Raw genomic sequence first — 26,085 nt, forward strand, 5'->3', positions numbered from 1 at the left:
TTGATGAGATTTGATTTTTTTTCAAGTGTATATCAGTATTTCAATCTCAACTTACAATTTTAGCTACTTTCCATAAATTCCTACCCCTAAGTCAGGCCAAGTTATATCCATGTGAAGTCCTTTTGATCAATTGTGCATGTGTTAATGTTTCTCATTTTTAGGAACTTGAGAATATGATCAAGCTTATGGTAGTACTATTGTTGTGGTGGATTGAGTGATTGTTATTCCTCCAAACACTTGAGTGTTGATTGTTATATGTTTATCTTAGTGAGGGGTGTTCAAGTTAGATTCTGACATTCTCATGAGAATAGAGGGCATTGTCAGGAGTTCTTAGCATTAATTCAGTCATATTTAGCATAGTGAATTATTGATTTTCTGTATGATGTTATGCTGGTTTGTTATTTTTAGTTTGTCCATGATTGGATCTTGTCTGTTGCTAGGGACAACAACGTTTAAATCTGGGAATAATTTGATGTGCCTCTGGCATATGTGATTTTCCAAGCTAAAAATAATAAGGATTAAGTCATAAAAGAGCAGTTTTTGTACATATTTGCTTTTTATATTGACTTTTCCATTTCAGTCTTATTTCTCACTTATTTGTTATTTTTATATAGGAAAAAAAGAAGGAAAATATGAAACTGAGAAAAGAAGATTACCGCACGAGTCTGCGCGAGTTGTGGCGCGAGGCCGCGCCAGTTGTTCCCTGCTATTTTCCAGAGTTTTGGCGCGATTCTGCACCAGTTTGCGGGAACCTGACCTCGTGTTTTGAAGGTTGGCACGATTCTGCGCCGTGGTGGCGCGATTCCGCGCCAGTTTGTAGAAAGACCTGACCGCGTGTTTTGAAGGGCAATTTTGGAACAACGCGAGAGAGGACTATAAAAAGGATGTTGAATAGAGAGACGAAAAAGGAAAATGATTCGTACGACGGAGGAGAACAAGGATTCCAGTTGGAGGAGAAAAGCATAGGATCATTCTTCGGTTCTCATAGTAATTTTATTTTGATTATAATTGTATGTCAGCTATGTCTATGGCTGGCTAATTTCTTTTATTGTAGTTTGGGTCACAAACCCTATATGAACCCTTTTCACGATGGATTGATTTATTCTCTCTCGTTTATTTTAATATATTTTATTTTTACTCTGTGCGTAGTGTTTATTATTTCTGTTAGACTTAATCAACCTAATAAGAGATAATAATTTGAGAATTAGGATTCGCAATAGGAATATTGGAGTTTTAATTCTAAAAGGGTGTAAAGTAACAATTTATGCATGCTCTAGGAATATACTTGTGTGGATTGCAGACGTTTAATTTATCGTGGTTAATGCTTAATTTCATGCGGGATTTCTAAGGAATTAGGATTCCAATTGGATTATAGGGTTAGATTACCAAGGGATTGAGATTTAACTAATTATGTTTAGATGATAATTTCTCTAAATTATTAAAATTAATGAACAATGTTAATCAATCCAAAGTTTAAAGCACATCATATGGTGTGTGTACCTTAGCTGCAATGTCTTTTATTATTTACTCAAAAATCCAATTTATTTTTACCATTGATTATTAAATTGAAAATTATATATTTTACATATTTGTCTTTGTTTTACCATCAATTCACTATTTTCCAAAACAACTGAATTTTCCAACTTAAGGGGACTGGTTATTGTGGTACTTGGTTTACAATCCCTGTGGAGACGATACTCTACTTACTCATTATATTACTTGTGTGATTGGTACACTTGTCGGTGAGTATCATCTAGGCATGAGTGGAAAGTACCACATCTTGCTTAATGCTTGACAGGTCATTTTCCTTCCTTTCCTCACTACTTTGTACCTACTTTGTTGACAAATCTTACAATTGGTGAGATCAGCATAATCCTTGTAGAAGAGCATACATCCTTTGGGGTAGCAATGAATTTTTATGCATCCAAGCCCAAGCTCTTTCACCTTTTTGTTTGCTTGGTAAAAATCCTTCGCCAAATTATTGTCTTTGGGAATAACCTGACCAATGAGTTGCATCCATCCGTTGTAAACAGACTCACTCATGTGGTGATCACTCTTCAACGTTACTATTTCTAGGGTAGCTAATAGCGTTGTATATTCACTATGTTCAATATATTTGCAACCATCCCATAATGGACATTGAGCATCTTGAAGCATTTTATAGAAACTTTTCGCTTCCGTATTAGGATCCTCTTCTATGTAAGAAAAAAGATATCGGTGAGATTAGTCTTAAGACATATATATAGGAAATATGAAAAGAGATAGGTAACCAAATGGTGGTAACTCAGTTGGTAGCAAGGGAGCTGATTAAGTGGAAAGGAAAGGGTCTTGGTTCGATCCTCATATGCCACCTTTAGGAGGGGTTTAAATATCTTCATCCCAAACTTGCCCCGCACTCAGGATTAGTCACATAGCTGGTTCAAAGAGTTGAAGTTTATGGGGATACCGGAGGGAGCCAACTCGCCTCAAAGAAATAATTATGGTTGGGTTAACTCAAAAAAAAAAAAAGATAGGCACAAAATTTAGGTAGTATTTTGCATGGAAGACAGCCACCAAGGACTAGGTTGGATAGCAGTTTAAAATAGATTTAGTAGTCTATATATATATATATTGATTTGTCATTTATGCATTAATGTTTGATTGATAATATTTAATTAGTAATTTGATTAGATATGATGAGTTAGCGATATTCTGAGCCATAAGAAATTAAGAATAAAAAGAAACTAGTGTATGAAGCCAATATCTGAACCAGATACATCAATGAAGAATAAGGAAATAATTCCATGAAACCCATATCCGAGCCCAAAACTTCAACTATAAATAGAGCCTTAGCCTAACCACACCAATTCACTTTCAATCCTCAACATTTCTCCTCTACTCTTCTTCTCCTCTACTCTCTCTCTCTCTCTCTCTCTCTCTCTCTCTCTCTCTCTCTCTCTTTGCTTACTTCAAATTTTTATTTACTTTTTTATTTTATTATTATCTTCCTTTGGTTACCAACCGTTTCTCTTTCCCAAATTTTAAAAGGTAGCAAACACGGAGATCAGGTAATCCTAATTCCTAGAGAGGCAATAGGTAGCTTGATATGAATTTTGGTTTGATGTAATCCTAATCCCTAGATAGCCATAAGCCAGCTTTATGAATCTTGTTTGATGTATTCCCGATGCTTAGGAAATCCTAAGATAGTTTTAATTCGAAATTTATTTTAAAGATATTATAGGATAATTATAGGTTGTTTATTGGATTTTATTTATACATATAGAAAATAATTGAATTATTTATACAATTATAGGATATTTTTTTATCTTCTTACAAATTATTTATATACCTTCTTCTTTTACATTGTTGAATAACATAAAATGTGACTATTAGTGACATAAATTTATCAATATATTAGCATTTTTATAATTTGTAGGCCCAAATCATATCATCATTCAAACATCTATTAAAATAAAACTCAAACCAATCATATCAATATTCATAATTCAATCATATCAATCAAATAATCCAATTATTTTTATTTATTATCATTAAAGGGTTAAAATTTAATTTAAATAATTATATTTATTTCAATTATTAATACCAAAATAATTATATAACTTATCCTATTAATTTCTAAAGTTAAAAAAAAATTAATTTAAATACCCTAAGGATTACATATGTCAAATGAAACCATTCTAAAATTTTCTAGGGATTAGGATTACATATACAAAATTTCATATATAAAAAAATAACCTAAAGGAACCTAGGAACTCCAAATTTCATATACAAAAATATTCTAATAGAACATAAGGATTAAGATTACATCTAAGAAAATAATTATATAATTAATCTTGTGATTTCCTATAAATTAAGATTAAACACAACAAAATTCCCAATAATGTTCATATATAAAAGAAGATCATGAAAATAAAATAATTAAACATATTGAGAAGATTTAGAAATTACCCTAATGGGTCTTTACATCAAAAGTATCTTAAGGTTGATCTAAACGTATTAAATCACACTATTCATATATCAGGTGCCATTACAAACGTATCACTAATTTAGTAAATTTTAAAGTATCTTCAAATAAATCAAAATATTAGTCAATTTTTCACAAAACTATAATTAATTATAAAAATGCTAATATATTGGTAAATTTAAGTCACTAATATTCGCATTATATGTTATTGAACAATGTAAAAGAAGAAGGTATATAAATAATTTGTAAGGAGATAACATATATATATATATATATATATATATATATATATATATATATATATATGATATTAATTATTTAAAAAAATTAATACTCTAAGGATTAGAATTTACATGTAACAAATTTCAAATAAAAAAATAATTCAATTATTTTCTATATGTATAAATAAAATCCAATAAAATTCCAAACAATATAATTATCCTATAATATCTTTAAAATAAATTTCGAATAAAACTATCCTAGGATTTCTTAAGCACCGGGAATACATCAAACAAGATTCATAAGGGTGGCTTATGACTCTCTAGGGATTAGGATTACATCAAACCAAAATTCATATCAAACTACCATATGACTCTCTAGGAATTACGATTATCTGATCTTCGTGTTTGCTACCATCTAGAATTTAGGGAAGAGAAGCTATTGGTAACCAAAGGAAGATAATAATAAAAAAAAAAAAAAAAATTTTGAAGTAAGCAGAGAGAGAGAGTAGAGGAGAAGAAGAGTATAATAACCCTAATTATATGATTTTTAAATTAGAGGGTTATGATGAAGATCTTATGGTCATAAATAGAATGAGAATAAAATTCTAAGAATTTGGATACCCATATTGAGGGTATTCTAATCAGGTGAACTTTCATATGCTGTTTTTTGACTGCTGACGCAGTAATAGACTGTAGAACAGCTCCAATCCAGTTTCTAGGGGCTGTATCATACAGAGGTTGTGTTGACTGTCTATGGCTTGACCCTGGAAGTCACACAGGTGTAACTGTCTATGGCTTGACCCTGGAAGTTACACAAGTGTAACTGTCTATGGCTTTGACCCTGGGGTTACACAAGGATGATATGAAGATGCTATGTTTATGTTGTATGCTTGTATTATATGCTTTATATTTGACTTGTCATGCAGGAAGTGGGCTCAAGGGATTAAAGGATCCTCTATGAACCTTGAGCTTACTGAGATGTTGTTATCTCACCCAGTTTGGGGACATCATTTCAGGTACCCGGTGTAGTGGTGATGCTTCTAGGTGCAAGGCCCCCGCATTGAAGTAGTTGATGATGCAGTTGATGATTTTATATTATGTTTAGACTTGATGTTGGCATGTAGACTTGTTAACATGTTTAATTATTTTGTGGAGATTTTGTATTTATTTATTTATTTAGGCTCATGATTGTATCCTTAGAGCCAAGGATTATTTACTGATGCTTAGATACTTTGAATTAATATAGACTTGATGCATGTATTCAGTTAATTTGGGCATGAAGCCTTATTATTTGTATTGACCCATTGAGGGGATCGCATTCTGTGTGGGACTTGCAAGCTATCTGTTTAAATTATTGTATCTATCAGGTTAATTGTATGCGTGGGACCCATGTTCCGGTTATCCGAAATACAGTCGTTATGCTGTCCGAGAGACTCCGTCAGGAATGGCACTTGATGTCATATCCGGATGGTCAAAGGCCATTAGTGATGGCCAATGGTTTTAATTAGTAGATGTATGTTGTAGATTTACGCTTTCGCAGTACCTCACGTGAACGTTTTTTGAAATGTTTTTATAAAATGTTTTGAAAAAAGTTTACTCGTATTTTTATAAGATGCTTTATTCCTTTTTTAATTAAAGTCTTCCGCTGTGAATGTTAAATATCATGTATGTTAACAACCGGAGTACTACGAGGTGTTACAAAGAGTAGAGGAGAAATGTTGAGGATTGAAAATGAATTGGTTTGGTTAGGCTAGCCTCTATTTATAGTTGAAGTTCTGGGCTCGTATATGGGTTTCATGCAATTATTTCCTTATTCTTCATTGATGTATCTGGCTCAGATATTGGCTTCATACACTAGTTCCTTTTTAATCTTAAATTCTTATGGCTCAGAATATCGCTAATTCATTACTAACTCATTATTAACTCAATGTTGACTCATCATATCTAATCAAATTACTAATCAAACATTAATGCATAAATGACCAATCAATTAATAATTCAAACAATCACAATTTATCATCCAATCCTAAATATATACACACATTATTATTATTACTACTAATTTATAATTTACTACTATTATTAATTCATTATATTATAAATTACTATTATTTTCCTGGGATATTGTAGGTGTATTCTCCTAATATATAAGAGAGTGATATTATTCTCTCCATGTATTTTAAAGAGGTTGTAATTTCTTCCACTCAGTAAAAACCTTCTATACTCTTGCATATGGTTTTTTTAATTGGATTTTTCACGTAAATCTGTGTGTCACTTAATTTGCATATTTGTTAATATATTAATCGGTGGAACTAAGATAAAGTTAATTACATCGTTGGTATCTAAAAAGGGAATAAAATGTATTATCTTAAATTTAGTGGTTATTTAATTAGTCATCATTACATAGCACATAGAGACTCTCACTAGATTTACACTTACCTGTACTAATTAGTGTGATTAACAATGTTTTGAAATTCATATTTTATCTCAACTCTATTTTAACTGGATCTGGATCCTCTTATGTGAAAATTCACATGACCATGTCATGTGAGAAATTATAACCATACAAAGGTAGATCAATAGTAATAAAGGAGGAGAGAGAAAAAATGTTAAAATAGGTAGTTACGAAATCATAACCGTTGATTTACCTTTGTATGGTTGTGATCTTCCCACATGATCATATCATGCTTTTTTTCTACATGAGAGTATCCATTTCCATCTTAACTATATGATAATCTATTACCTAACGTAATTCTACCTGAATTTCTGCATATGATTTTATAAATACAAGATATAATAATCAAACTAAAAGAAATATGGCTATGGCTGTAATTCAATGACGCATTACCATTGGGATTTTACAGAATACTTCTCAACTGTCAAGGTCATAGAAACTCCAAATTAACAACCCAGGCCCAATTAAAAATACAGATTTGACTTAAAGATTTGTTGAAAGGCTGCCCAACAAAGTTTATAATATTACATGTCAAATAATTAATTTTAATAATTGCTTCATCTTTTCACATAAAAACCTCTTACATACAACATAATTTTAAGTGCCTGGAGTTGTAAACTGTTTACCATGTCTTACAAATATTACAAAATGATATTGATTGTTCTTTTTTTTGTTTTTGGTAAATTGATTGTTCTTTTTTTAGTTTGGCTTGATTTAGAGGTTAAGAAAAAAAAATTCAAGTACAGGCTTTAGGCATAAATGTCCAGCTTAAACTTTTAAAAACACAAGACAATTGATCACCTGCTCTTGGTTGCAATAAAAATTTCACAACTTTTACCTATACCTTTTAATACATGCAAAAAATAATAACAATAATAATGAGATAAACATTAGATAACCAGAAAAAAAGTTACTTAAGATGTTTGAAAACATAATTAGTTTTAGATATTCTTAAAATTTATAAATTCTATAAAAAAATTAAATTATCTTAAATTATTATTTATTTAATACTTAATTTTGGCCCCTGCACCTGCAATACTAGTTTCTAGGATTTGTATGTGCTCGCCACCTGATCATATTTTGAGAAATCAATCTTTTTTATTTCAGAAATTAGTCTTTTACCTTTCAAGTAAGAAGATTATCTGGAAAAAAAGATTACGAAATCTGCCAACTAAGGTAAAATTAATGTGTTTGATAAACGTTGGCATAATACTAATTAATATCTTAAACTGACATCTCTTATGGCCCATTGATACCTTTTAAGATCAATACAGATAAAAGAAACATGAAAAGCATAAGAATGGTGGCATTATAAGTAATAAAAATCATTGTAGGAATATGATGGTCCTCAAAAGTTGAGATTCATTGATGGTGCTCTTTAAATCCAAATTTTTAATGTGTAACTTGCACTTTTCTTCCATTATCTCTGCTAGGATCAGATATTTGTTATATTGCGCTGGAGCAATACGTAATATGGGAATTAAGGCAATACTGGAGCAATTTTATTTGATTCTTTCTTTTATGTATTTAATGAATCGAATTGCTCTTGCAAGAACCTTGAAGCCCAACCAAAGAAAGCCCAATTCAATGAAGGAGAAACTTGGAAGAAAAGTAAAAATGCAGCATCAAAAGGAGACAGGAAAGCACGCTACAGTACAAGCGCAAGAAAAGTAGCCAATTGAGTGCCTCCACGTCGGCGTTAGCAGAGAATGTGGGAGCAACACCCTCACTGTGCAGATTTCGTGCAAAAGGAATGAAAGGAGTGAGGGGACCACAGCTGCGATAGGGTTGATTTGGCAAGGAGCAGCACTGTGATTGGAGAGGATTTGAGAAAAGCTGGTCCGTAGATTCATGGAGCGGTTGAGATTGCAAGCAATGACCTCAATTAAAAAGAAAGGAGAGCTAAACCACAAGGGATCATCTTCATCTTCAACCTGAAGTTTTAGAATTTTCTTTGTAGTTTTTTTTTTTTTTTCATTTCTTTCTGTAGCTGCAGTTATGCTCCTTATGAGTTAATCCTCTTAAGTAGGTTGAGGGTGAGGTAGAAGTAACTATCTTTGTCTTAGGATGAATTTGTAATGAAACCATCTTTTTCTTAATGAATTATGAGATGTTTCTTGTTTTGATGTTCTGATTTCGCAATACCCTTTGGTTAGCAAACTCATCCTAAGTCCACTTGGTCGATGAAACCCTCACAAAGTAGTGTGAAGCGAAATTAGAAGTTCTAGAATATTTTTCTCTAAGTCAGAGGAATATCCAGAAAAGGGAGCACTGTCATGCGTAAATCACTTTTGCTAGTGATCCCTTCGGCCATGCTCTTTTGAGAAGGAAAACATGATCTCCTTGAGTTTAAAATTCAATAAACTTCAAGAGTGATTTGGAGCAAAAGGCCTTGACTCCAGGTTATATTGGATTAACCATAATGGAGACAAGAGCATAGTTCAATTCGGAAAACGTGTAATGTTGCAGGTTCAACCAAGGGGGTGAAAATACCGAACCTAAAAACCTACTTTCTTACTTTATGTTTACCTTTCTTAAAGTTATTGATATTCTGAAAACTAAATCCAAGAAAAACATAATTGTTCTAAGTGATTCCTGGTGACAGTGACCTTTACCTTATTGCTCTCAAACTTGATGGTCTTTACTGTTTAACGTGATTTTAATGTTAGTGTTGTTCAATGAAGGTTGAGAATGACTCCCAGCATTCAACTACTTAGATTGGTTAACTCTGTTTAACTAGCTAGTAGAAAATGATATTTGGAGAGTTCCAACCTAGAACATTTGTTTTGTCGCTCTTCATTTTGTTTATTTTTTAATTGTTTCCTTTTTTACGCAACTTTTACATGTGTTTCCTGAGGACGATAATCTAGGGCTTTTGAAAATCCTATATTGCTTGACGCGTGCGCTTACGCATCTTGGGTAGAGTTGCTCCTCATTTGATTAATTGCTCCTCATAGTAAATTTGCTCCTTGCACGCTTTTGCTCCTGTAATATCCCAGAGCACCTCTGGGCCCGACAAGCAGAATACAAATAATGTGAAGTATGAACTAATTCATGCTAGATCTTTGCTTATTAAAGCACATAAACTATATTAAGGATAATTTGCACAACAATATACTAATAACAGGGCATCCATGGCTCAATGTTTCAGAATTTCAAATCCTGCCTTTACGTTACACATCTTGATCAGTGTTCTGTTTATGATTCTATTCCGCTATAGGAGAATTAGGGTGTGAAAAGAAACTAGAACTAGAGTTCGATATTTTATGTATTAACAGAAAGGAACCAACACAAATTTATTTGTATTTGAAATGAAGGAACCAGCACAACTTCTTATGCTCAAACATGGATCCTGAAGTGATGAATTTGGATATTCTCCACATCACGTTTCTTGAAATCACTACGGTTTCTGTTAGCATAGAACTTACCAAAGTTGTATTCTCTATACCTTGCAGGATTTTGCTCATTCACCAGCTCCTCCACAGGCTTCACCATAACATGGTGAGCTGGGAAGAAGAAGAATGGAATGGAAAACCTTTCCTTCTCAGTGTTCACAACCACCCTGTGCTCCACACTCTCATACTTGTCATTGCTCCAAACCTGCAAAAGCACCCAACGTTGGGCAGAGCATTTAAATTTATCCAATTGAATCAAATACATTGTTCTCAAATGATGAGTGTTAAGAGAAATATAATCCAAAATCTTAAACTTTTGAGTTGAATCGGTTCTTTATATAGTGTCAAAGCCGACGTGACTAAGTGACTATAGTTCAATTCTCACCGTCCAATTCTATTAATAAAAATAACTACATATTGTAGAGTTTTTTTAGCACAAGTTGGCTAGGCCTGTGTGCATCATTCATCCTTCAAGTCCAACGGGCTCTCATATGATGAGTGTTAATAGAGATATAATCCAAAAGCTTAAGCTTTTGAGTTGAATTGGTTCTTTACATAGTATCAAAGCCGATGTGACTAAGTGATTATAGTTCAATTCTCACCGTCCCATTCTAATAATAAAAATAACTACATATTGTGGAGTTTTTTAACACAAGTTGGCTAGGCTTGTGTGCATCATTCATCCTTCAAGTCCAACGGGCTCTCGTATCATGAACCGTGTTAAAAAAATATAAAACCGTTAATATAACCTCATGAGCTTAAATTTTTTGGTTGAATTGATTCTTTCCAACGAGTAAAGCATTATATATTAACATACCTGAACTACATCCCCCACATTGATGATAAATGCATGTGGTGTGGGTTTAACTGGAATCCATTCACCATCTGATTTTCTCTTAACTTGTAAGCCTCCAACATCATCTTGGGCAAGCACAGTTAAAGCACAGGAATCCTTGTGGTGACCAACACCAAGAGCCAGATCAGGGAATGGACATGGGGGATAGTGATTGAGCCGCACCAAGCTGAGTTGGTTCTTGAAGCAGCCATGGAACTTGTCAGCAACCAAACCCAAGCTCAATGAAATCAGCTCCAACAAGTTGTAAGCTAGCTTTTCCACTTCTCGAGTATACTCCTCCAATGTTTTCCTAATAAAACATTTTCTTCAATCTAGGAATAATTTTCTGTCGAGTTTAATTATTTTGAAATGTGAAGTTTATATTTGATTTTAAGTAACTATTGTTCAAGTAGAAACCAGTTTTATGTCGTGTCATATACATGATTATGTGATAAATATGGGCAACATGATGTTATAAAATTTTTACTATGTGCATTTGCAGGGTCTAAATTTTTTTTTATAGGGTCATAACAGTTGTGTGGATGCAATCTTACTTTGCATTGAATTAGATATATAAAACCATTAATGTAACCTCACCTAACAACTTAAACTTTTGGATTAAATTGGTTTGATATCCCTGGTTCGATCGTCGTCCCCCATTTTTTTGTGGAATTTCTTAGCATAACTAGGCTGGACCTGATGCATCATCCATCTTTCGAGCCCAATAAGCCCTATGAGATGAGGGGACGTGTTAGACATATATAAAACAGCCTAACCCAACAGCTTGACTTTTTGAGTTGAATTAACCTCACCCAACAACTTGACCTTTTGAGTTGAATTAGCTTCACCCAACAAGTTAAACTGTGACATGGCTACAACACCAACCATTGGATCATGAATCGAGATTATGTGATAGAATAAAATGATTTCAGAGTATCAAAAGTAAGTTCTATCTCTAGCTTCTTTTGATGATTTGATGATTAAGATTACCTAAAATCAGGAGGATATTGGGGCCACTGGTTGGAGAGAGTTCTCAGCTCCACATCATGGGGTTCATGAGAAGATGGGACTTGTGTTGTGTTTTCAACAAGAAAATCAAATACCTCTTTCCAGTCCCTTACGTTCTTGGTATTTTCCCCGTCATGGTACCCCATTGCATTAACTTCATCTCGCTTCACTTTCCTCTTCTCCTCTGTGCTTTGCTCAAAGAACTCCTTGGCCACAACCTCAATCTTTCTGCTAACTTCGGAGGGAACCCCATGATTTATTACTTGAAAGAAACCCCACTCTTCACATGCCTTGCCAATCTTTGAGATGAGTTCTTCTCTGCTTTCTGAGAGGTCGATGATTGGAATTTCACCAGCTTCCACCACCTTGGCTGTTGGACGGTGTTCTGTGGATTGTATGAAAGCTGGATCGATGTCTCCCATGTCTGATTTCCTGCTCCTCGTTTCTTAACACACCTCCAATAGATGGAGTTTTGTAAGCAATTTAATCTCAGTTTCAGTTGTCTGAGGAACACAAATTTTTCTTTGCTTCTTGTCTCTTATCATGTGGGTTTAATCTTTAAATACATAGAATCTGGACGTGTTTGTAGTTGAATGTGGACAAAATATGGTGGGTCCAACCTAATTCGCATGAAGGACAACTCAGTCCTACAACATCTTTGAAGTGGAGCAGATCAACCTCAAAATTTCTCGTGATCATTCACATGAAGAGATAGATTCTTATTGGATATTCCAATAAATAAATAAAAGATTCTTACGGGGCATACTCGTTACCTATGTTGCACCGATATCGACATCTGACACAGTACACGACATAATATTTCGACATGTTAATTTTAAAAAATGTTAGATTAATACATTTTGATATTAAATAATGTTTTAAATTTGTGTAGTGTATGTTATATTTAATATTCAATAATTTAATAAAAAATAAGTTAAACTTATAATAGCCATCAATTTTGTAAATAAACATAAGATATCCCAAATATTTATATTAAACTCAATACAATGGTAATCATAATCCAACAAATCTAATAGTTGGAATTAAAAATAGAACGCAACACAACTTTTGAATTCTTTTTTGAGTCTCTGCAACGCGTTTTGGAATATTCGAGAAGTGTCGGACATGACACGTCAGGATTTTTGAAGTGTCAATGAATCATAGCTCATTACACCACTCAACATATACTATATGTAACTCATAAATTGCCTCCAACTTTAAATAGTGCATGTGTGTTAGGAAATGTGTTAGAGAATGATATAAACTATTAAAAAGGTCATCACCTAACATCTTAACATTTTGGGTTGAATTGATTCTTAAATAGTATTAAAGTTTCGGTGACCATAAAGTAAGAGTCATTGTTCCATGTGATTGGTTGAATCTGAGTTGGCCATAGTCCATGATGCTATGAGAGTTCTCATGCCAAAATCTAGACAGCCTTGCCGGGTCTGAGTGTGCAACGCTTCTTGGCATGAATTCTTGATGAAAGTGATGAAAATCTCCCAACCTGAGGGTTTAGCTTCAGAGGAGGAAACCTCTAAGCATAGCCAAAAGAAGAAGCACAAGCTTTAGAACTGAGATGATAATGGCATTGTTGCAGGTGGCCATTCCACAATTGGAGAAATGGTTGCGAGCGTAGCACTCTAAGGGGAAACCTTCATAGCATGCAAGGTGTCTAGAATTTGCTGCACGAGAATAAAATATAAAGTATTAAAAAGACAATCACTTATCACCTTAAGGTTTTGGGTTGAAGTGGTTCTTTACATGGTATCAAAGCTTCAGTGATCAGGTCACAAGTTCGATCCTCACCGCCCCCACTTTTAGGTGGAATTAAGAAAAGCACAAGGCAGACCAAAAATTAAGCTTGTGCAGCACAAGGCAAACCAAAAATGGGCTTATGTCATATCCACGTTTCAAGCCCAAAAGGCTCTTGCATGAGGGGGTGTGCTAGACATATACGAAATAAATAATTTAGCCTCACCCAACACCTTAAGATTTTGGGTTGAAATGGTTCTTAACATGGTATCAGAGCTTCAGATACCAGAGTTTGATCCTCACTGCCCCCCACTTTCAAGGTGGAATTAAGAAAAGCACAGGCACACCAAAAAATGGGCTTGTGTCATATTCACGCTTCAAATCCAAAGGGCTCTTGCGTGAGGGAGGTGTTAGAGATTAAAATATAAAGCATTAAAAAGGCCTTCACCCAATGCCTTAAGGTTTTGGATTGAAGTGCCGTTTATCATGGTATCGGAGCTTCAGTGACCACAAGGTCATGAGTTCGAACCTCACCGCTCCCCACTTTCAGGTGGAATTAAGAAAAGCACAAGTCAGACCAAAAAATGGGCTTGTGCAGCACAAGGCAGACCAAAAATGAGCTTGTGTCATATCCACGCTTCAAGTCCAAAGGGCTCTTGCGTGAAGGGGTGTGTTAGAGAGATACAAAACAAATAATTTAGCATCACCCAACACCTTAAGGTTTTAGGTTGAAATGGATCTTTACATGGTATCAGAGCTTTAGTGACCACAAGATTGCGAGTTCGATCCTCACCGCCCCCACTTTCAGGTGGAATTAAGAAAAGCACAACGAAGACCAAAAAAAAAATGAACTTGTGCAGCACAAGGCAGACCAAAAATTAATTTGTGTCATATCTGCGCTTTAAGCCCAAAAGGCTATTACGTGAGGGGGTGTTAGAGAATAAAATATAATATATTAAAAAGACCATCACTTAACACCTTAAGGTTTTGGATTTAGATCAGGTAAGTTTCTCTTTCACTTCCATGTTACAGAAAAAATGGCGTTCACAAGGATGACAGCACCAATGTTAGGAATTGTGTTCTTATTCACAGAGAGTAAGAGAGAGGAATAATAAAGAACTAAAAATTTGATAATCTTTTTCTATTCTTTAGTGCATGTACATCCATTTGTTTATAGCCTATGTAGAAGCTTTGAGACTATTCTACATATTCGTTTATTGGATCATAGCTGCTAACAATTTTAACTCCCTAAACTTTCTTACACTAGTTAGTAACTGCCTAACAATTATGCCTTGCTTCAAGGGAAGATGATATCATAATTCATAACAGTATCATAGCGAATATATAATTAAATGATAATAACATAACTAAGAAGTGTACCAATCTAAATCCTTTTATATATTACAGAGTTATTTAAGAAATTAAAGAATGAAAAAGGCTGCAGTGATCAATTAAACAGGACAGATCTGCCCCAGTTCAATCATCGGGGTACGGTCGTAGTAAACTACACATAGTTGAGGAGTATCACTTATCGAATTAAACCGTGACTATTTACAAATAGAAACATGGGTGTTCAAGCAGCATTCATAGAGGTTGAAAGGACAACGTGAGCTAAAAATTGCATCCCATCCTGGATTTTGCTAATCGCTGTTGTTTGATCATCTCGAAGGTGTTCAGAGAAGGCACTGGCTTTTTCCTGGACTGAAGTCTGGGGAACAACTGTGTGAGACTCAGCAGCAACACCTTTAATGGCAGCTTGATAGGCCTCAGTCACATCAGATATGCCTGATAAATGCATCAAAAATGCCAAATGATAAACGTAACTCAGTAATTGCTACTTAGGAAGAAAGAAGCAGTAGACAGCTAACCTGTAATAAAACTGTTGGAAACTGCTTCCACATATCCTATCATTGTTTGGGCATTTATTCTTATGATCTTAGCTTTTGCAGAAACATCTTCAGGCCACTCTATGTTCGCCTTATTGTCATCGGCTTCTTCATCCTCACTTTTGTTGGCACGAGAAATGATGGATTTGCCCAACATTAGAAGTTGAGACACCGCAAAACAGCACATTTCAGATAGTCTCTACATAGAAAAGCGGCACTTTTTTACTCACTTTTACAACAAACCTCACATGATAATAAAAAGAAAGAATGACTTTTATAAATTATAAAAATAATAAATTTTGCCAGCAAATTCCAGAATATTTTCTCGTACATGAACTCCCTCAGAATGAAGAGATTCTAATCTTGCAGCAGTTCTCTGAATTATATCGTTTGCAGCTAGTCCAGCCAAGGCGTTCGTGAAACTGCAAAATGAAATAAGAGGAATCACATCGGACATATAATCTGTAAGAAAGCTTCCTCAGTCTATAGGGATAAATGGTGAATATAATTATGTAATGACCAGCGCAACCCAAATGATCAGGATAACAAAGGGGGAGGGGTAAAAATATAGTACTTTTAATAAAGTGATAGACAAGAAAAAAAATCACTCCCCGTTAAACTCGACTAGCGAGTGTGGGGTGGAGGAAATCCTTGCACGCAGCCTTACCCTTGCATAATTGCAAAGAGGCTGTTTCCTATATTCGAGTCCATGACCTTTCAGTCATGAAGGAACAGTTTTACCACTGCTCCGGTTCGCCCCTTTTAATAAAGTGATAGACAAACACTTTCAAATATTACAGAAGTTACTTGGCTTGCTTTTACTAATCCTATGACCGTGAGTACATTTTATCTATGCTATCCTGCATCCAAACATTCAAATTATCTACATCATGTAGATTTTTTATACTCAGCTCCACACCCATACAGATAGAACTGTAGTATTTAGCACATCTCAAATTTATGGCAAAAAAGTTAGGTTAATAGAACATCAATAATTAACATATGGGTTACCCTGCAGCCATTTCAGCAGCCTTCCCAACACTTGAATCATGCAAATTCTTCATCTCATCACCACTGCCCTCGTTTCCTCTCTCTATTGTCTTTCCTTTGTTTGAATCAGCACTGCTTCTATCAATTTCAGTACTCAAATTAAAAATTTGTTGGACCTCTTTAAGCTTCCCATCATATACAGACTTTTGTTCTGCTGATAGCTTTGCTTTTCTTCGGTTAAATAACAAGGCATAATGACTAGACAAAGCCTCCAGTTCCTGAGTATTGCATATGAAAAAGCATATGAATAGACAATAATATGATATTATAAGATATTTCTAAATATTCTAATAAGGTTACCTCCAACTGCTCTGGACCTCCATAAATGTAAAAGCATCGATCAAATGTCACTTCCTCCAATAATTGATCCTCATCATTTTGTTCCTCACCCTCTTTTTTAGCCTTCTCAACCTCTATTCCAGTTTCACTGATTAATAGGTCCATCGTCTCCTTACCCACATATTCAAGCACTTGCATTCCCTTTGCAGTAAAAGCTTTTCCAGTCTGTTACACAATGAATAGAAATAAGCATGTACGAATGTAATTATTGATTATGAATATCATATGAAGAATGACAGGAATTTTCAAACCTCTAATAGAGAAGGTGCATTAGAACCTGCAGCTCCAGGCCCATCATGCTGTGCAGATCCTGCAAGGTTTGAAGCTGAATTCTCGAGCCTAAAGAACACAAAGACATTATTCAAGTTAATACCAGTTATACACAAAAATTTGTTCCATGACAGGAAGCAACCATGTCCTTTATGACGTTAGTGAAGTATTCAAAGATTAGAGCTAGTTCAGAGACATGTATGGAAAATTAAAGGCAATACAAGGTTTCTGTTGAATATCAACAGATACTCAGAATAAAATGCAAGAAAGCAGAAAAAGACCATGACTTCAAATAAAAAATGAAAAGCTTTTCTCAGTGAAAAGAAGTCAGATCCAGAAACTAAATATAAACAAGATAGGAAGAAAAGAGAGAAGAAAGATAGAGCATATTTGAATTTTGAAACAACCAAAGGCAGTCGAGAGAATATACTCTCTAGTTGTTTAATGCAGCTATAATACTGATATAACTATAACAGAATGGGGAAAGCTGAATTATCTAAAAGGTTTCAGTCATATATAGCTTATGAAGTAGGTATTGCATGTGATTGGTTGGTACTACTATGACTTTAGGGTGGCAAATATATACTGTGCACACCTCATTCTCCATGTTCTTAGTTGCAAAATCAGCTGCAGCTATTTTCAGGTAAGGATACTTACAAGCTTGGGCATATATGCATATTGTAATACAGGCATTTGAAAATTAGTGAATATTATATAAAAAGTAAGATATATTTAAATATTATTCATCTCAAAATAACAATATGCAAATAAAATATAACTCAATTCACATTTAAGACTCACAGTATAAAAGGAAATCGAGTAAGTCATGGGCCTCTCAGCACAATAACTGAGACAGGAAACTACATCTAAATTCTAAAAATATCCAGGAAGAACCCTGCTCATGGCACATTACAAGGCACACAGTAAAACCCAAACAGAAAGCACTATACTATAGTGGTATAGCCCACAACCCAGAATAAATATGCCAAAAGAAGTATCGCACGAAGAAGACACAGCCAAGGCATATATACAAATCGAAATCCAAATTACCCAACCAAGAGTAAAGGAGAAAGCAGAACCCAAGAAGAGAGTAGAGGAATCAAAAGAAAAGAAGACAAGACAAGACAGAGAGCAGTTTTAAGTTACATTTCACCTGAATGAAGGACAACAAACCTCTATTAACAAAACCCAGACCCAAGAAATGAAAAAAAAAAAACAGAGCCAATGAAGGAAGAGGAGGGTACTTTCTTTATTTAGGAAGAATTGGCACAAATATTGGATGGATTGCATCGTTTTTCTCTTAACAACGATGACAGAACTATTTCAGCATAGCCATAGCACAGATGGAAACGTTATCCACATGCTATTTCAAAATGCCTGACTAAGCATCTAGAAAAGCACAAGAAGAGCTACTGCACCACTAAATGCTATAGTAGTCATAATAGCTCACTATTCACAGCTATGAGCTCATGTATTACTAAGATATGGCCAAGACACGAGGCATATTGTAAATTATAACTGAAATTGCAACTTTTCATTTTGATTTGGTGAAATATTTTCTGTATGAAGAAGTTTCAATCAAGTAATTTCACTATGTTGTAGTTTTGCTAATAAACATATTGACCACTGTAACTTGCCAAAGTGGCGCGAGTAAGGCATTTATAAGCCTTGAAACTTATAAGCAGAGTGGATTTGCCTCTTGAACACTAGCAGTTCCGATTTCTGGATTCTCCTTCTAAGCTCTACCCATTCCAAATCTTGGGTCCGTCTTCTGATCTCTTCATTTTATATGTCATGTAGGTCACTCTAACACGGTTGTTCATATTCGGTCTCAAGAGAGATTCTACATCCCCTACCACCATGATCCCGCCATCCATGACCACCACGAATTTGTTCAGCTATTGCCGAAAGCGAACTTGAGCTCTGATAACTAGATGATGCCATAACATAAAAAAAAGTAGGCTAAACAGAAAATGGGATTTGATAAAGAGAGAAACTCTCCATACTCAATTACAATTACCAAAATACAATCTATTTAGCATTTTACAATAGGGTCTTAAAAATTCTTTTATCGACTAATTGCAACCCAATCAAAATTAAATACACCTAAAAAGAAAAGAAGAATTTAAATATAACTGATTATAATTCAATCAGCATTAAACACGCCTAAAATAATGAAATAATTAAAATTAAATCAACCTAATATTTAAAAGGTTACAAAAAGGAACTCAAATCACGTTACAAATCTCAACCTTCCCATGTAAGCCAACTTTAGGTGCATCAATCATTAGTTTATCCCATAAGCATAGAAAGTTGGGAAAGAATATGTTACAAATTTATTATACTTAGCATTCTAATCCTGGATGTTGGGCAGTAAAGAGTCAACAAGAGCATAGGATCAATATTGTAGAGATGAGGATTTTGCGATGGATGAGTAGGCATACAAGAAAAGATAGGATAACAAATGAATGCATTAGAGAGAAAGTAGGGGTAGCACCTATTGAGGAAAAGATGGTAGAATCTCACCTAAGATGAAAGAGGAACAATTAGTTAACCACTCCATAACAGGATTAACCACCGCAGTGGTTTACATGTCCTTTTTCGAAAGTGAAGAACATGTTGGTCCATACTAAATTCCCCTTAAAAAAAATTGCACAATACCCTAGTTACACATTTTCAAATACCGTAGGTGTTTATTTCCATAAAAAAAACTAGGTATGTCCATCAGGATGGTGATCAATGACTAGACTAACAGTGCAAGCCCCATGTGGGTCGTTGTATTAAAAAAAAATTAAAGCAATGAATCTTACCTGTGAACTAAACCAGTGCCCCCTCTAAATGCACTTCCTAAAGCATTCCATGCTCCAGAAGCAAAAGTCTCCACAGAATTATCAAAAACCTTCAAACCCTGCACACAATAAGGAGCTCAATTATAATACGTGCTTAACGTATAAAGTACAGACAGGTAAATGCGTAAAATTTACATCCACAAACACAGGATTGTTATTTTTCCCTAAAACAATTATGCAACAACATTAAACCATCAATTGTCTTTCTTAACATTGTTGCCTACAATTAGTCAAGAAAATCACGAGGCAAAACCGAACCTAAAAGAGGCAAGACCTATAAAAGCATAGGCTAGAAGCTCAATTAAGCACTAGTTTGAATCATCACTCAGCAGAAAAGATATCAATATAAAAGACAAACAAAAGGGAATTTGAATAGGAAACTTGCATATTTGATAATTCATAGCAAAGACATGACAAATGAACCCATATACTAATGGTAGACAAAGATGCTCAGTTGCTCTTATATGGAAATGCATTAAAGATCTAACATCTATATAACGGAGGGGATCGTTTTACGCTTGCCTGGCTAAGCAGTGATTCTTCACTAGCTTTCTCCAGTTTGTCCAGAGCAGATGTTCGCAGTTTGTCATCTTCCTCATCTTCACTTTCCTTGTCAGCTTCAGCCCCTTCATCCTCTTTGGAAGGTTCTGAATCTTCAGCACTGTTTTGCAACTCGGCAATGCTCTTTGATGCTGTCTGTGCAACTGCAGCAGCCTGCATTTAAAAAGCACCATCAATTCACAATGAATAACTCTATATCCTCTTAACGATTCTTCCTAATAATCCTCCAAAATTAAATAGTTTCCAAAATATTAATGCCTCCACTTTTTTCATTTAATATTATCTATTTTAAGCCAAGATTTTCTAGAAGGATATATAGCATTCATCTTTCCCACATGCCCATCTTGACTCCGTAACAATCAAAATCCTTATATAGTGTTCCTCAAAAAAAAAAAAAAAAAAAAAACACTATATGCTATGAAACCGTTGAACTTGAGAATTCCATACTGACGAACTCCACCATCAGCTAAATCAGTAATAAAAAAATGTAAAAAAAAAAAAAATTGACAAAAAACATTTAAAGCAACATACTCCGGGAAACTCACAAAATAACAATAAAACCAAATTTATAGCACAAAATTGATACAGAATACTGTGACCAAAAAATCAAAAAATTAATTCACAGACTGAAATGAACGCATTGGACCGCAACCAAAAAAAATATATATATTAAAAAAAAGGGCATCATCTCGTTTCGAAACGCACATTGCGAGATATCTCTTCGGCGGCGACAGCGGCGGCCTTTTGAAGATCCGAGATAAACGAGAGAGGCGAAAAGCCCCATCCACCCCAATCTCCGCCTCCACCGCCGCCGCCGGCGACTGGCGGTTTAGGGTCTTCTTCGTGTTTTTGTTGTTGCGAAACTTGGTCGTCGTCGTTCTTCTTATTCTTGGACTGTGATTTGTCGTCCATTTAGTTTTTTTTTTGTTGTTTTTGGGATTTTGCAGGTTCCGATGAGAGAGGTTTTCGGGAGTTGATGTTTGTGTGTTTGATTGGGTTAGAAACTGAATGAGATCATTGTTCCTTACGCAAAAGCATAGATTTCGATCTGCTATGGCGATTTTCGTTTTGGATTGGAGTATGCAAGCAGCAAATGCAGCGTCGCTTTCAATGTGACTAAAGCGTAAGGTCCAGAGCACGACTCGACGTCGTTTTGCCTTCACATGTTTGTTAGAACTTCGAAGAATCAAATTTTGAACTGTTGCATAAATATATTTTATTTTTTTTGAACAATTATTTCATTCAACAAAGAAAAAAAAAATAGGTGACATTTATTTTTTTTCATTCTTTCTCTTTCTCTGAATAGATTATATTATTTTTTTTTTGTATGGCATGATTCTCATACAATATGAGAAATATATTTCTCAAATATTTAACTAGGTTAAAATAATCTCGTTTTTTCAGTTTTAAACATTATTTGAAACTTGCATGTGTGCATAATATTTCATTTTAGAGTATTTGTATAGTTTTTTTTAGAATCATTTTGGTCAAACAATATCATTTCGGTCTAATTAGTTAAATTAGATATTTCTTGTTATTTTCAACATTACAAAATACAAATTAACTTTTAAAGTATACATTATCACATTTATTTGGGATAGGATATTGTTGTGAAACACGGACTCGCTATTTTTTTTGAATTGTGTGTGTCGGACACGTGTCCGACACGCTCGGACATGCGGTCAAATTTTGAGACACGTGGACGTAGTCAATGCTCGGACACGTTTTTCCGATACGCAGTCAATTTTTTTGGACACGTGGTCAATGCTCGGACACGTTTTTTTTTTTAGTCTTAATTTTATTTTATTAACTAAAAATAAAATAAAAAATTTATAAATAAATTTTTTTCTGTTATGAAATTTGACATGAAAAATTAACAAGGTACAAAAAATTATTTTTGTTTATATTTATGTTATGAAATTTGAATATTTGATTAGTTATATGACATATTATGGATTGTTATATCTATTAAATATAAATTATATTATATATATTAAAAATATTATTTACTATCAAAACGTGTCACAACGTATCGAAATATGTCATTTTTTAGAATTAACGTGTCGTGTCGTGTCCCGTGTCGTGTTAGTCCGTGCATCATTTTGGATATTGTTACCATCAAATAAAAGGTGAAGTTTTTATGAATGAAAATTAAAGTTTAATCTGTAATTTGTAATTTTGTAGTGACCGTTGTGGTGGTGAAGAAAGTTTTAATGCACTCATGCAAATATGATGAAGGGCATGGAGGGGAGGACCATTAATTTTTGTAACCTAGAAGGCTAGAAGAACCACAATGCTTTTTCGGAGCACCTCATAACTAATGTTCTAACTTTACAACCACCTGTTTCGCCCGAGTAGCATCCCTTGTTTTCTTTCCGGCTAGTATGTTATGATTCAATATCACTATTGAAAAATAATTTTATTCCAAATTAGTTGTGATTGGTGGCATATAAAACCAAATGAAAAATAAGAAGAAAAAAACATAAAAAATGAAAAATATTTTATTTGATTGCATCTTTTGTTTTTGCTGTCTTATTTGTTGTTTGGATATTCTGTAAATATTGAACTTTCCTTGGTTTGATAATTTTGCTATTTTTAGTTAGATAGTGTTTTGCTAAATAAGTTTCTTTTGGTTTTGATGTATTTGACTCAATGTGAATGCCAATTCTGAGAATTGATTTGAGACAAATTTGGAAGATAGTTTTTTTTTTTTTAAAAGAAAGCTTGTAGTTTTTCAACAGTAATATCTTAGTTGCACAATAGGTAGCTTGGATTTTGTTAGTTAGAAAGAAAAGACTCAGGGCAATTGTGTTAATGTAGATTTAAATGAGTGGATTGGTGGCTGTGTAATAAAGCAGAGTGAGATTGAGAGATTAAAATGAATACTGCAGATAGCTAAGTTGGATCCATAGGCAATTGAGATGGTAATTTAACCTTAGTGAGGAATTGAGCCTTAAACAGTTGACATTTTTTTTCTTGAGAGACTCTTGCTTGGATAGTGTAGGCAGAACTTGCTCTGGTGCTTGGTTAACTAAGTAAAATATGGATTTAGGTTTGAAGTGGATTTAGGCATTCTTTCTACTTAACCACTGTGAGCCTAAAAGCTAACAATCTAACCCTCTCCTTCAAAAGGTGATTTTAATAAATAACCAAATATAATATTTGGAGTAAGGGTTAAGTTGGTAATTTTTCTTACATCTCCCCCAGAGCCCAGGTATCATATAAGATAAAATAAATTTAAAAATATAAATAACATTAGAAATTAAAAATATCAACAAATAATTAAAAAAAGAAAAGAAAAAATATAAGAGAAAAAAAGTAAAAAGTAAAAATAAAAAAATAAAAAAGTATTTGTCATTTTATAAGGATATAAAATTAGGTCATTTTAAACAAAACTATTGTGTTTTATGCCGAGAGATATAATTACAAATGAAAGATCATGGTGGAGGAGAGTGGAAGATTATTGATAAAAAATTCTAATTTAAATATTAAGAAAAATATTATTATTTTAGTTAAAATGAAATGACACAATTATATGTCCTTTAAAGGATAAATATTTTTTCTATAAAAAATAAATAAATAAGAGAAATAAAAGAGAAATAAAAGAAATAAAAGAGAGAGAGAGAGAGAGAGAGAAGGGTAAAGAAAGAAATAAAGAGTGATATAAGAGAAAATGACAAAAAAATGAATCATCTAATGAGAAGAAAAATAGGTCTAACTTTCTACAATGTTAATAGCTTCACTCGAGTCCATCATAAGACACATTATTCGATAATTTTTCTCTCTTTGTGTCAAACTCTTGGTAACAAACTTATATGCTTACAAGAACACATGGGGATCTTTCAGTGTTCATGAAAATCGGCCCGGCCGGTCGGACCGAGAACCGACCCGTCAACCGATCTGATTCTTGCAATGGATCGGATATGCTGCTGACCCGGTATCAACTCGGTGAACCGGTCGTGAACCGCGGTTCAACCGGTATTAACCGTCGAACCGGTGAACCGGTTTTGGAAAAAATAATTTCAGTATTGCAGCAGCTGGGATTCAAACTCGAGTCTCGTAAGGGAAACAATTTAACATGCTCCAGGCCCACCATTTATTCACTGGTCCCTTTTCTATAAATGGAAATTTTTCTTCCATTTCTACCCTTTTCTTTTTGATTTTTTCCCCTCTGTCCCTCTTTTTTTTATATTTGGGAGGGACCACCATGGTCCCGTCCCACAAAAAATCTTCTCCTCGTAAGGATGCCAAACAACAGCTTACCACTAGGCTGAGTTAGTTTGTTGGTTAATATGCACCGTTTAATATATATAACATATTATTTAATAAAATTATTTAAAAATTACATATAGTGGGAATCGAACCCTTGTTGTGAAGATATAAATTGTAGTATTTACCACTAAGCTATATTTGTTTCTTGGTTCTCTTGCACTATTTAAAATATATATTATATAATTAATTATAAAATATAAATTTATATACATATCTGGTTAATGCGGTTGAACCAGTTACCCACTGACCCGGTACCCCGACCGGATCAATCACCAATCTGGGTTTAATAACATTGGGATCTTTGCATTATGCACCCAAATCACTCTAATTTATGTTCTCTCTTCTTTTCTTTTCTACCATTGATACTACTCCTATATTTCATTGAATATCTTCATTTTTTATCTTAGTAATCCTTGTATGATCACACATCCACTTTAAAATCTTCATTTTTTATTTACTCCCATTTTATATTTATGTTGCCAATGTATTGGCCAACATTTAGCTCCATATAACATTGCAAGCCTTACTGTTGTTCTATAAAACTTTCCATTAAGCGTAAGAGTAATCTTGCGATTACACAAAAACTCTGATGCACTACATCATTTCATTCATCTTATTTTGATTATATGATTTAAATCATCATCAATTTCCCCATCTTTTTGCAAAATTGATCCCATATATCTGGAAGAATCTTTATAGAGTACCTCTTGTCCAAACAAATGCATGAAATCTTAATTTCCATCTCTTGTCGAAGCAAACTCACACTTCATATACTAATTCTTGCAACAACTTAGAGTAAATCCTTTAAACTTCAACGTGCTTATCCATAGTTCTAGTTTTCTGTTAACACTAGTCTTAGTCTCTTAAATAAGCACAATATCATTTGCAAATAACATACACCATGACACTTCATCTTGGATGTCTTATGTTATTTCATTCATAACTAGATCAAAAAGATAAGGATCAAAGCAAAGCCTTAGTGTACACCTATCATGATAAGAAAATAACTTGATATTCAATAACAAGTCTTCCCACATGTATTAGCATTATCATACATATCTTTGATTGTCTTTCTACATACTTTGATGATACTTTTTTCTTCTCAAGAATCCACCATAAAACCTTTCTTGAAACCATATTATACACCTTTCAAGATCGGTAAGAACTATATGTAAGTCTTTCTTTTTTTCTCTCAATATATTTCCATTAATTGTTGTATCAAGGA

At 33.9% G+C, this 26,085-nt stretch overlaps 2 protein-coding genes across 2 annotated transcripts; both read right to left on the reverse strand.

Moving 5' to 3' along the window:
- Nucleotides 1-9,706: 9,706 nt before the first annotated feature.
- LOC133318327 (protein DMR6-LIKE OXYGENASE 2-like) lies at nt 9,707-12,425 on the reverse strand. The gene is made up of 3 exons (XM_061520315.1): nt 11,861-12,425; nt 10,853-11,180; nt 9,707-10,240 (listed from the first exon to the last, which is right to left on the reverse strand). Exons 1-3 carry the CDS (start codon nt 12,298-12,300, stop codon nt 9,980-9,982), a joined length of 1,029 nt encoding a protein of 342 aa, XP_061376299.1. The 5' UTR covers nt 12,301-12,425; the 3' UTR covers nt 9,707-9,979.
- A 2,590-nt stretch (nt 12,426-15,015) lies between these two features.
- Nucleotides 15,016-21,686, reverse strand: LOC133318343 (uncharacterized). Its single transcript, XM_061520333.1, has 9 exons — nt 21,294-21,686; nt 20,550-20,741; nt 19,989-20,086; nt 17,160-17,247; nt 16,870-17,073; nt 16,531-16,787; nt 15,851-15,941; nt 15,502-15,718; nt 15,016-15,418 (listed from the first exon to the last, which is right to left on the reverse strand). Exons 1-9 carry the CDS (start codon nt 21,498-21,500, stop codon nt 15,207-15,209), a joined length of 1,566 nt encoding a protein of 521 aa, XP_061376317.1. The 5' UTR covers nt 21,501-21,686; the 3' UTR covers nt 15,016-15,206.
- Between the last annotated feature and the right edge of the window lie 4,399 nt (nt 21,687-26,085).

This window comes from Gastrolobium bilobum, unplaced genomic scaffold, assembly GCF_033153095.1.
Source record: "Gastrolobium bilobum isolate Gb01-03AN ecotype WA unplaced genomic scaffold, APGP_CSIRO_Gbil_v1 utg3828, whole genome shotgun sequence".
NCBI classification, from domain to species: Eukaryota; Viridiplantae; Streptophyta; class Magnoliopsida; order Fabales; family Fabaceae; genus Gastrolobium; species Gastrolobium bilobum.

Coding starts and splice junctions, on each gene's coding strand:
- LOC133318327 (XM_061520315.1), bottom strand. CDS start 12,300: ATGGGAGACATCGATCCAGCTTTCATACAATCCACAGAACACCGTCCA. Junction 11,181..11,860: donor CAATATCCTCCTGATTTTAG/GTAATCTTAATC, acceptor ATGTTTTATTAG/GAAAACATTGGAGGAGTATA. Junction 10,241..10,852: donor ATGTGGGGGATGTAGTTCAG/GTATGTTAATAT, acceptor GTGCTTTTGCAG/GTTTGGAGCAATGACAAGTA.
- LOC133318343 (XM_061520333.1), bottom strand. CDS start 21,500: ATGGACGACAAATCACAGTCCAAGAATAAGAAGAACGACGACGACCAA. Junction 16,788..16,869: donor GAGGTCCAGAGCAGTTGGAG/GTAACCTTATTA, acceptor TGCAATACTCAG/GAACTGGAGGCTTTGTCTAG. Junction 15,719..15,850: donor TTCATTCTGAGGGAGTTCAT/GTACGAGAAAAT, acceptor TTTTCTATGTAG/AGACTATCTGAAATGTGCTG.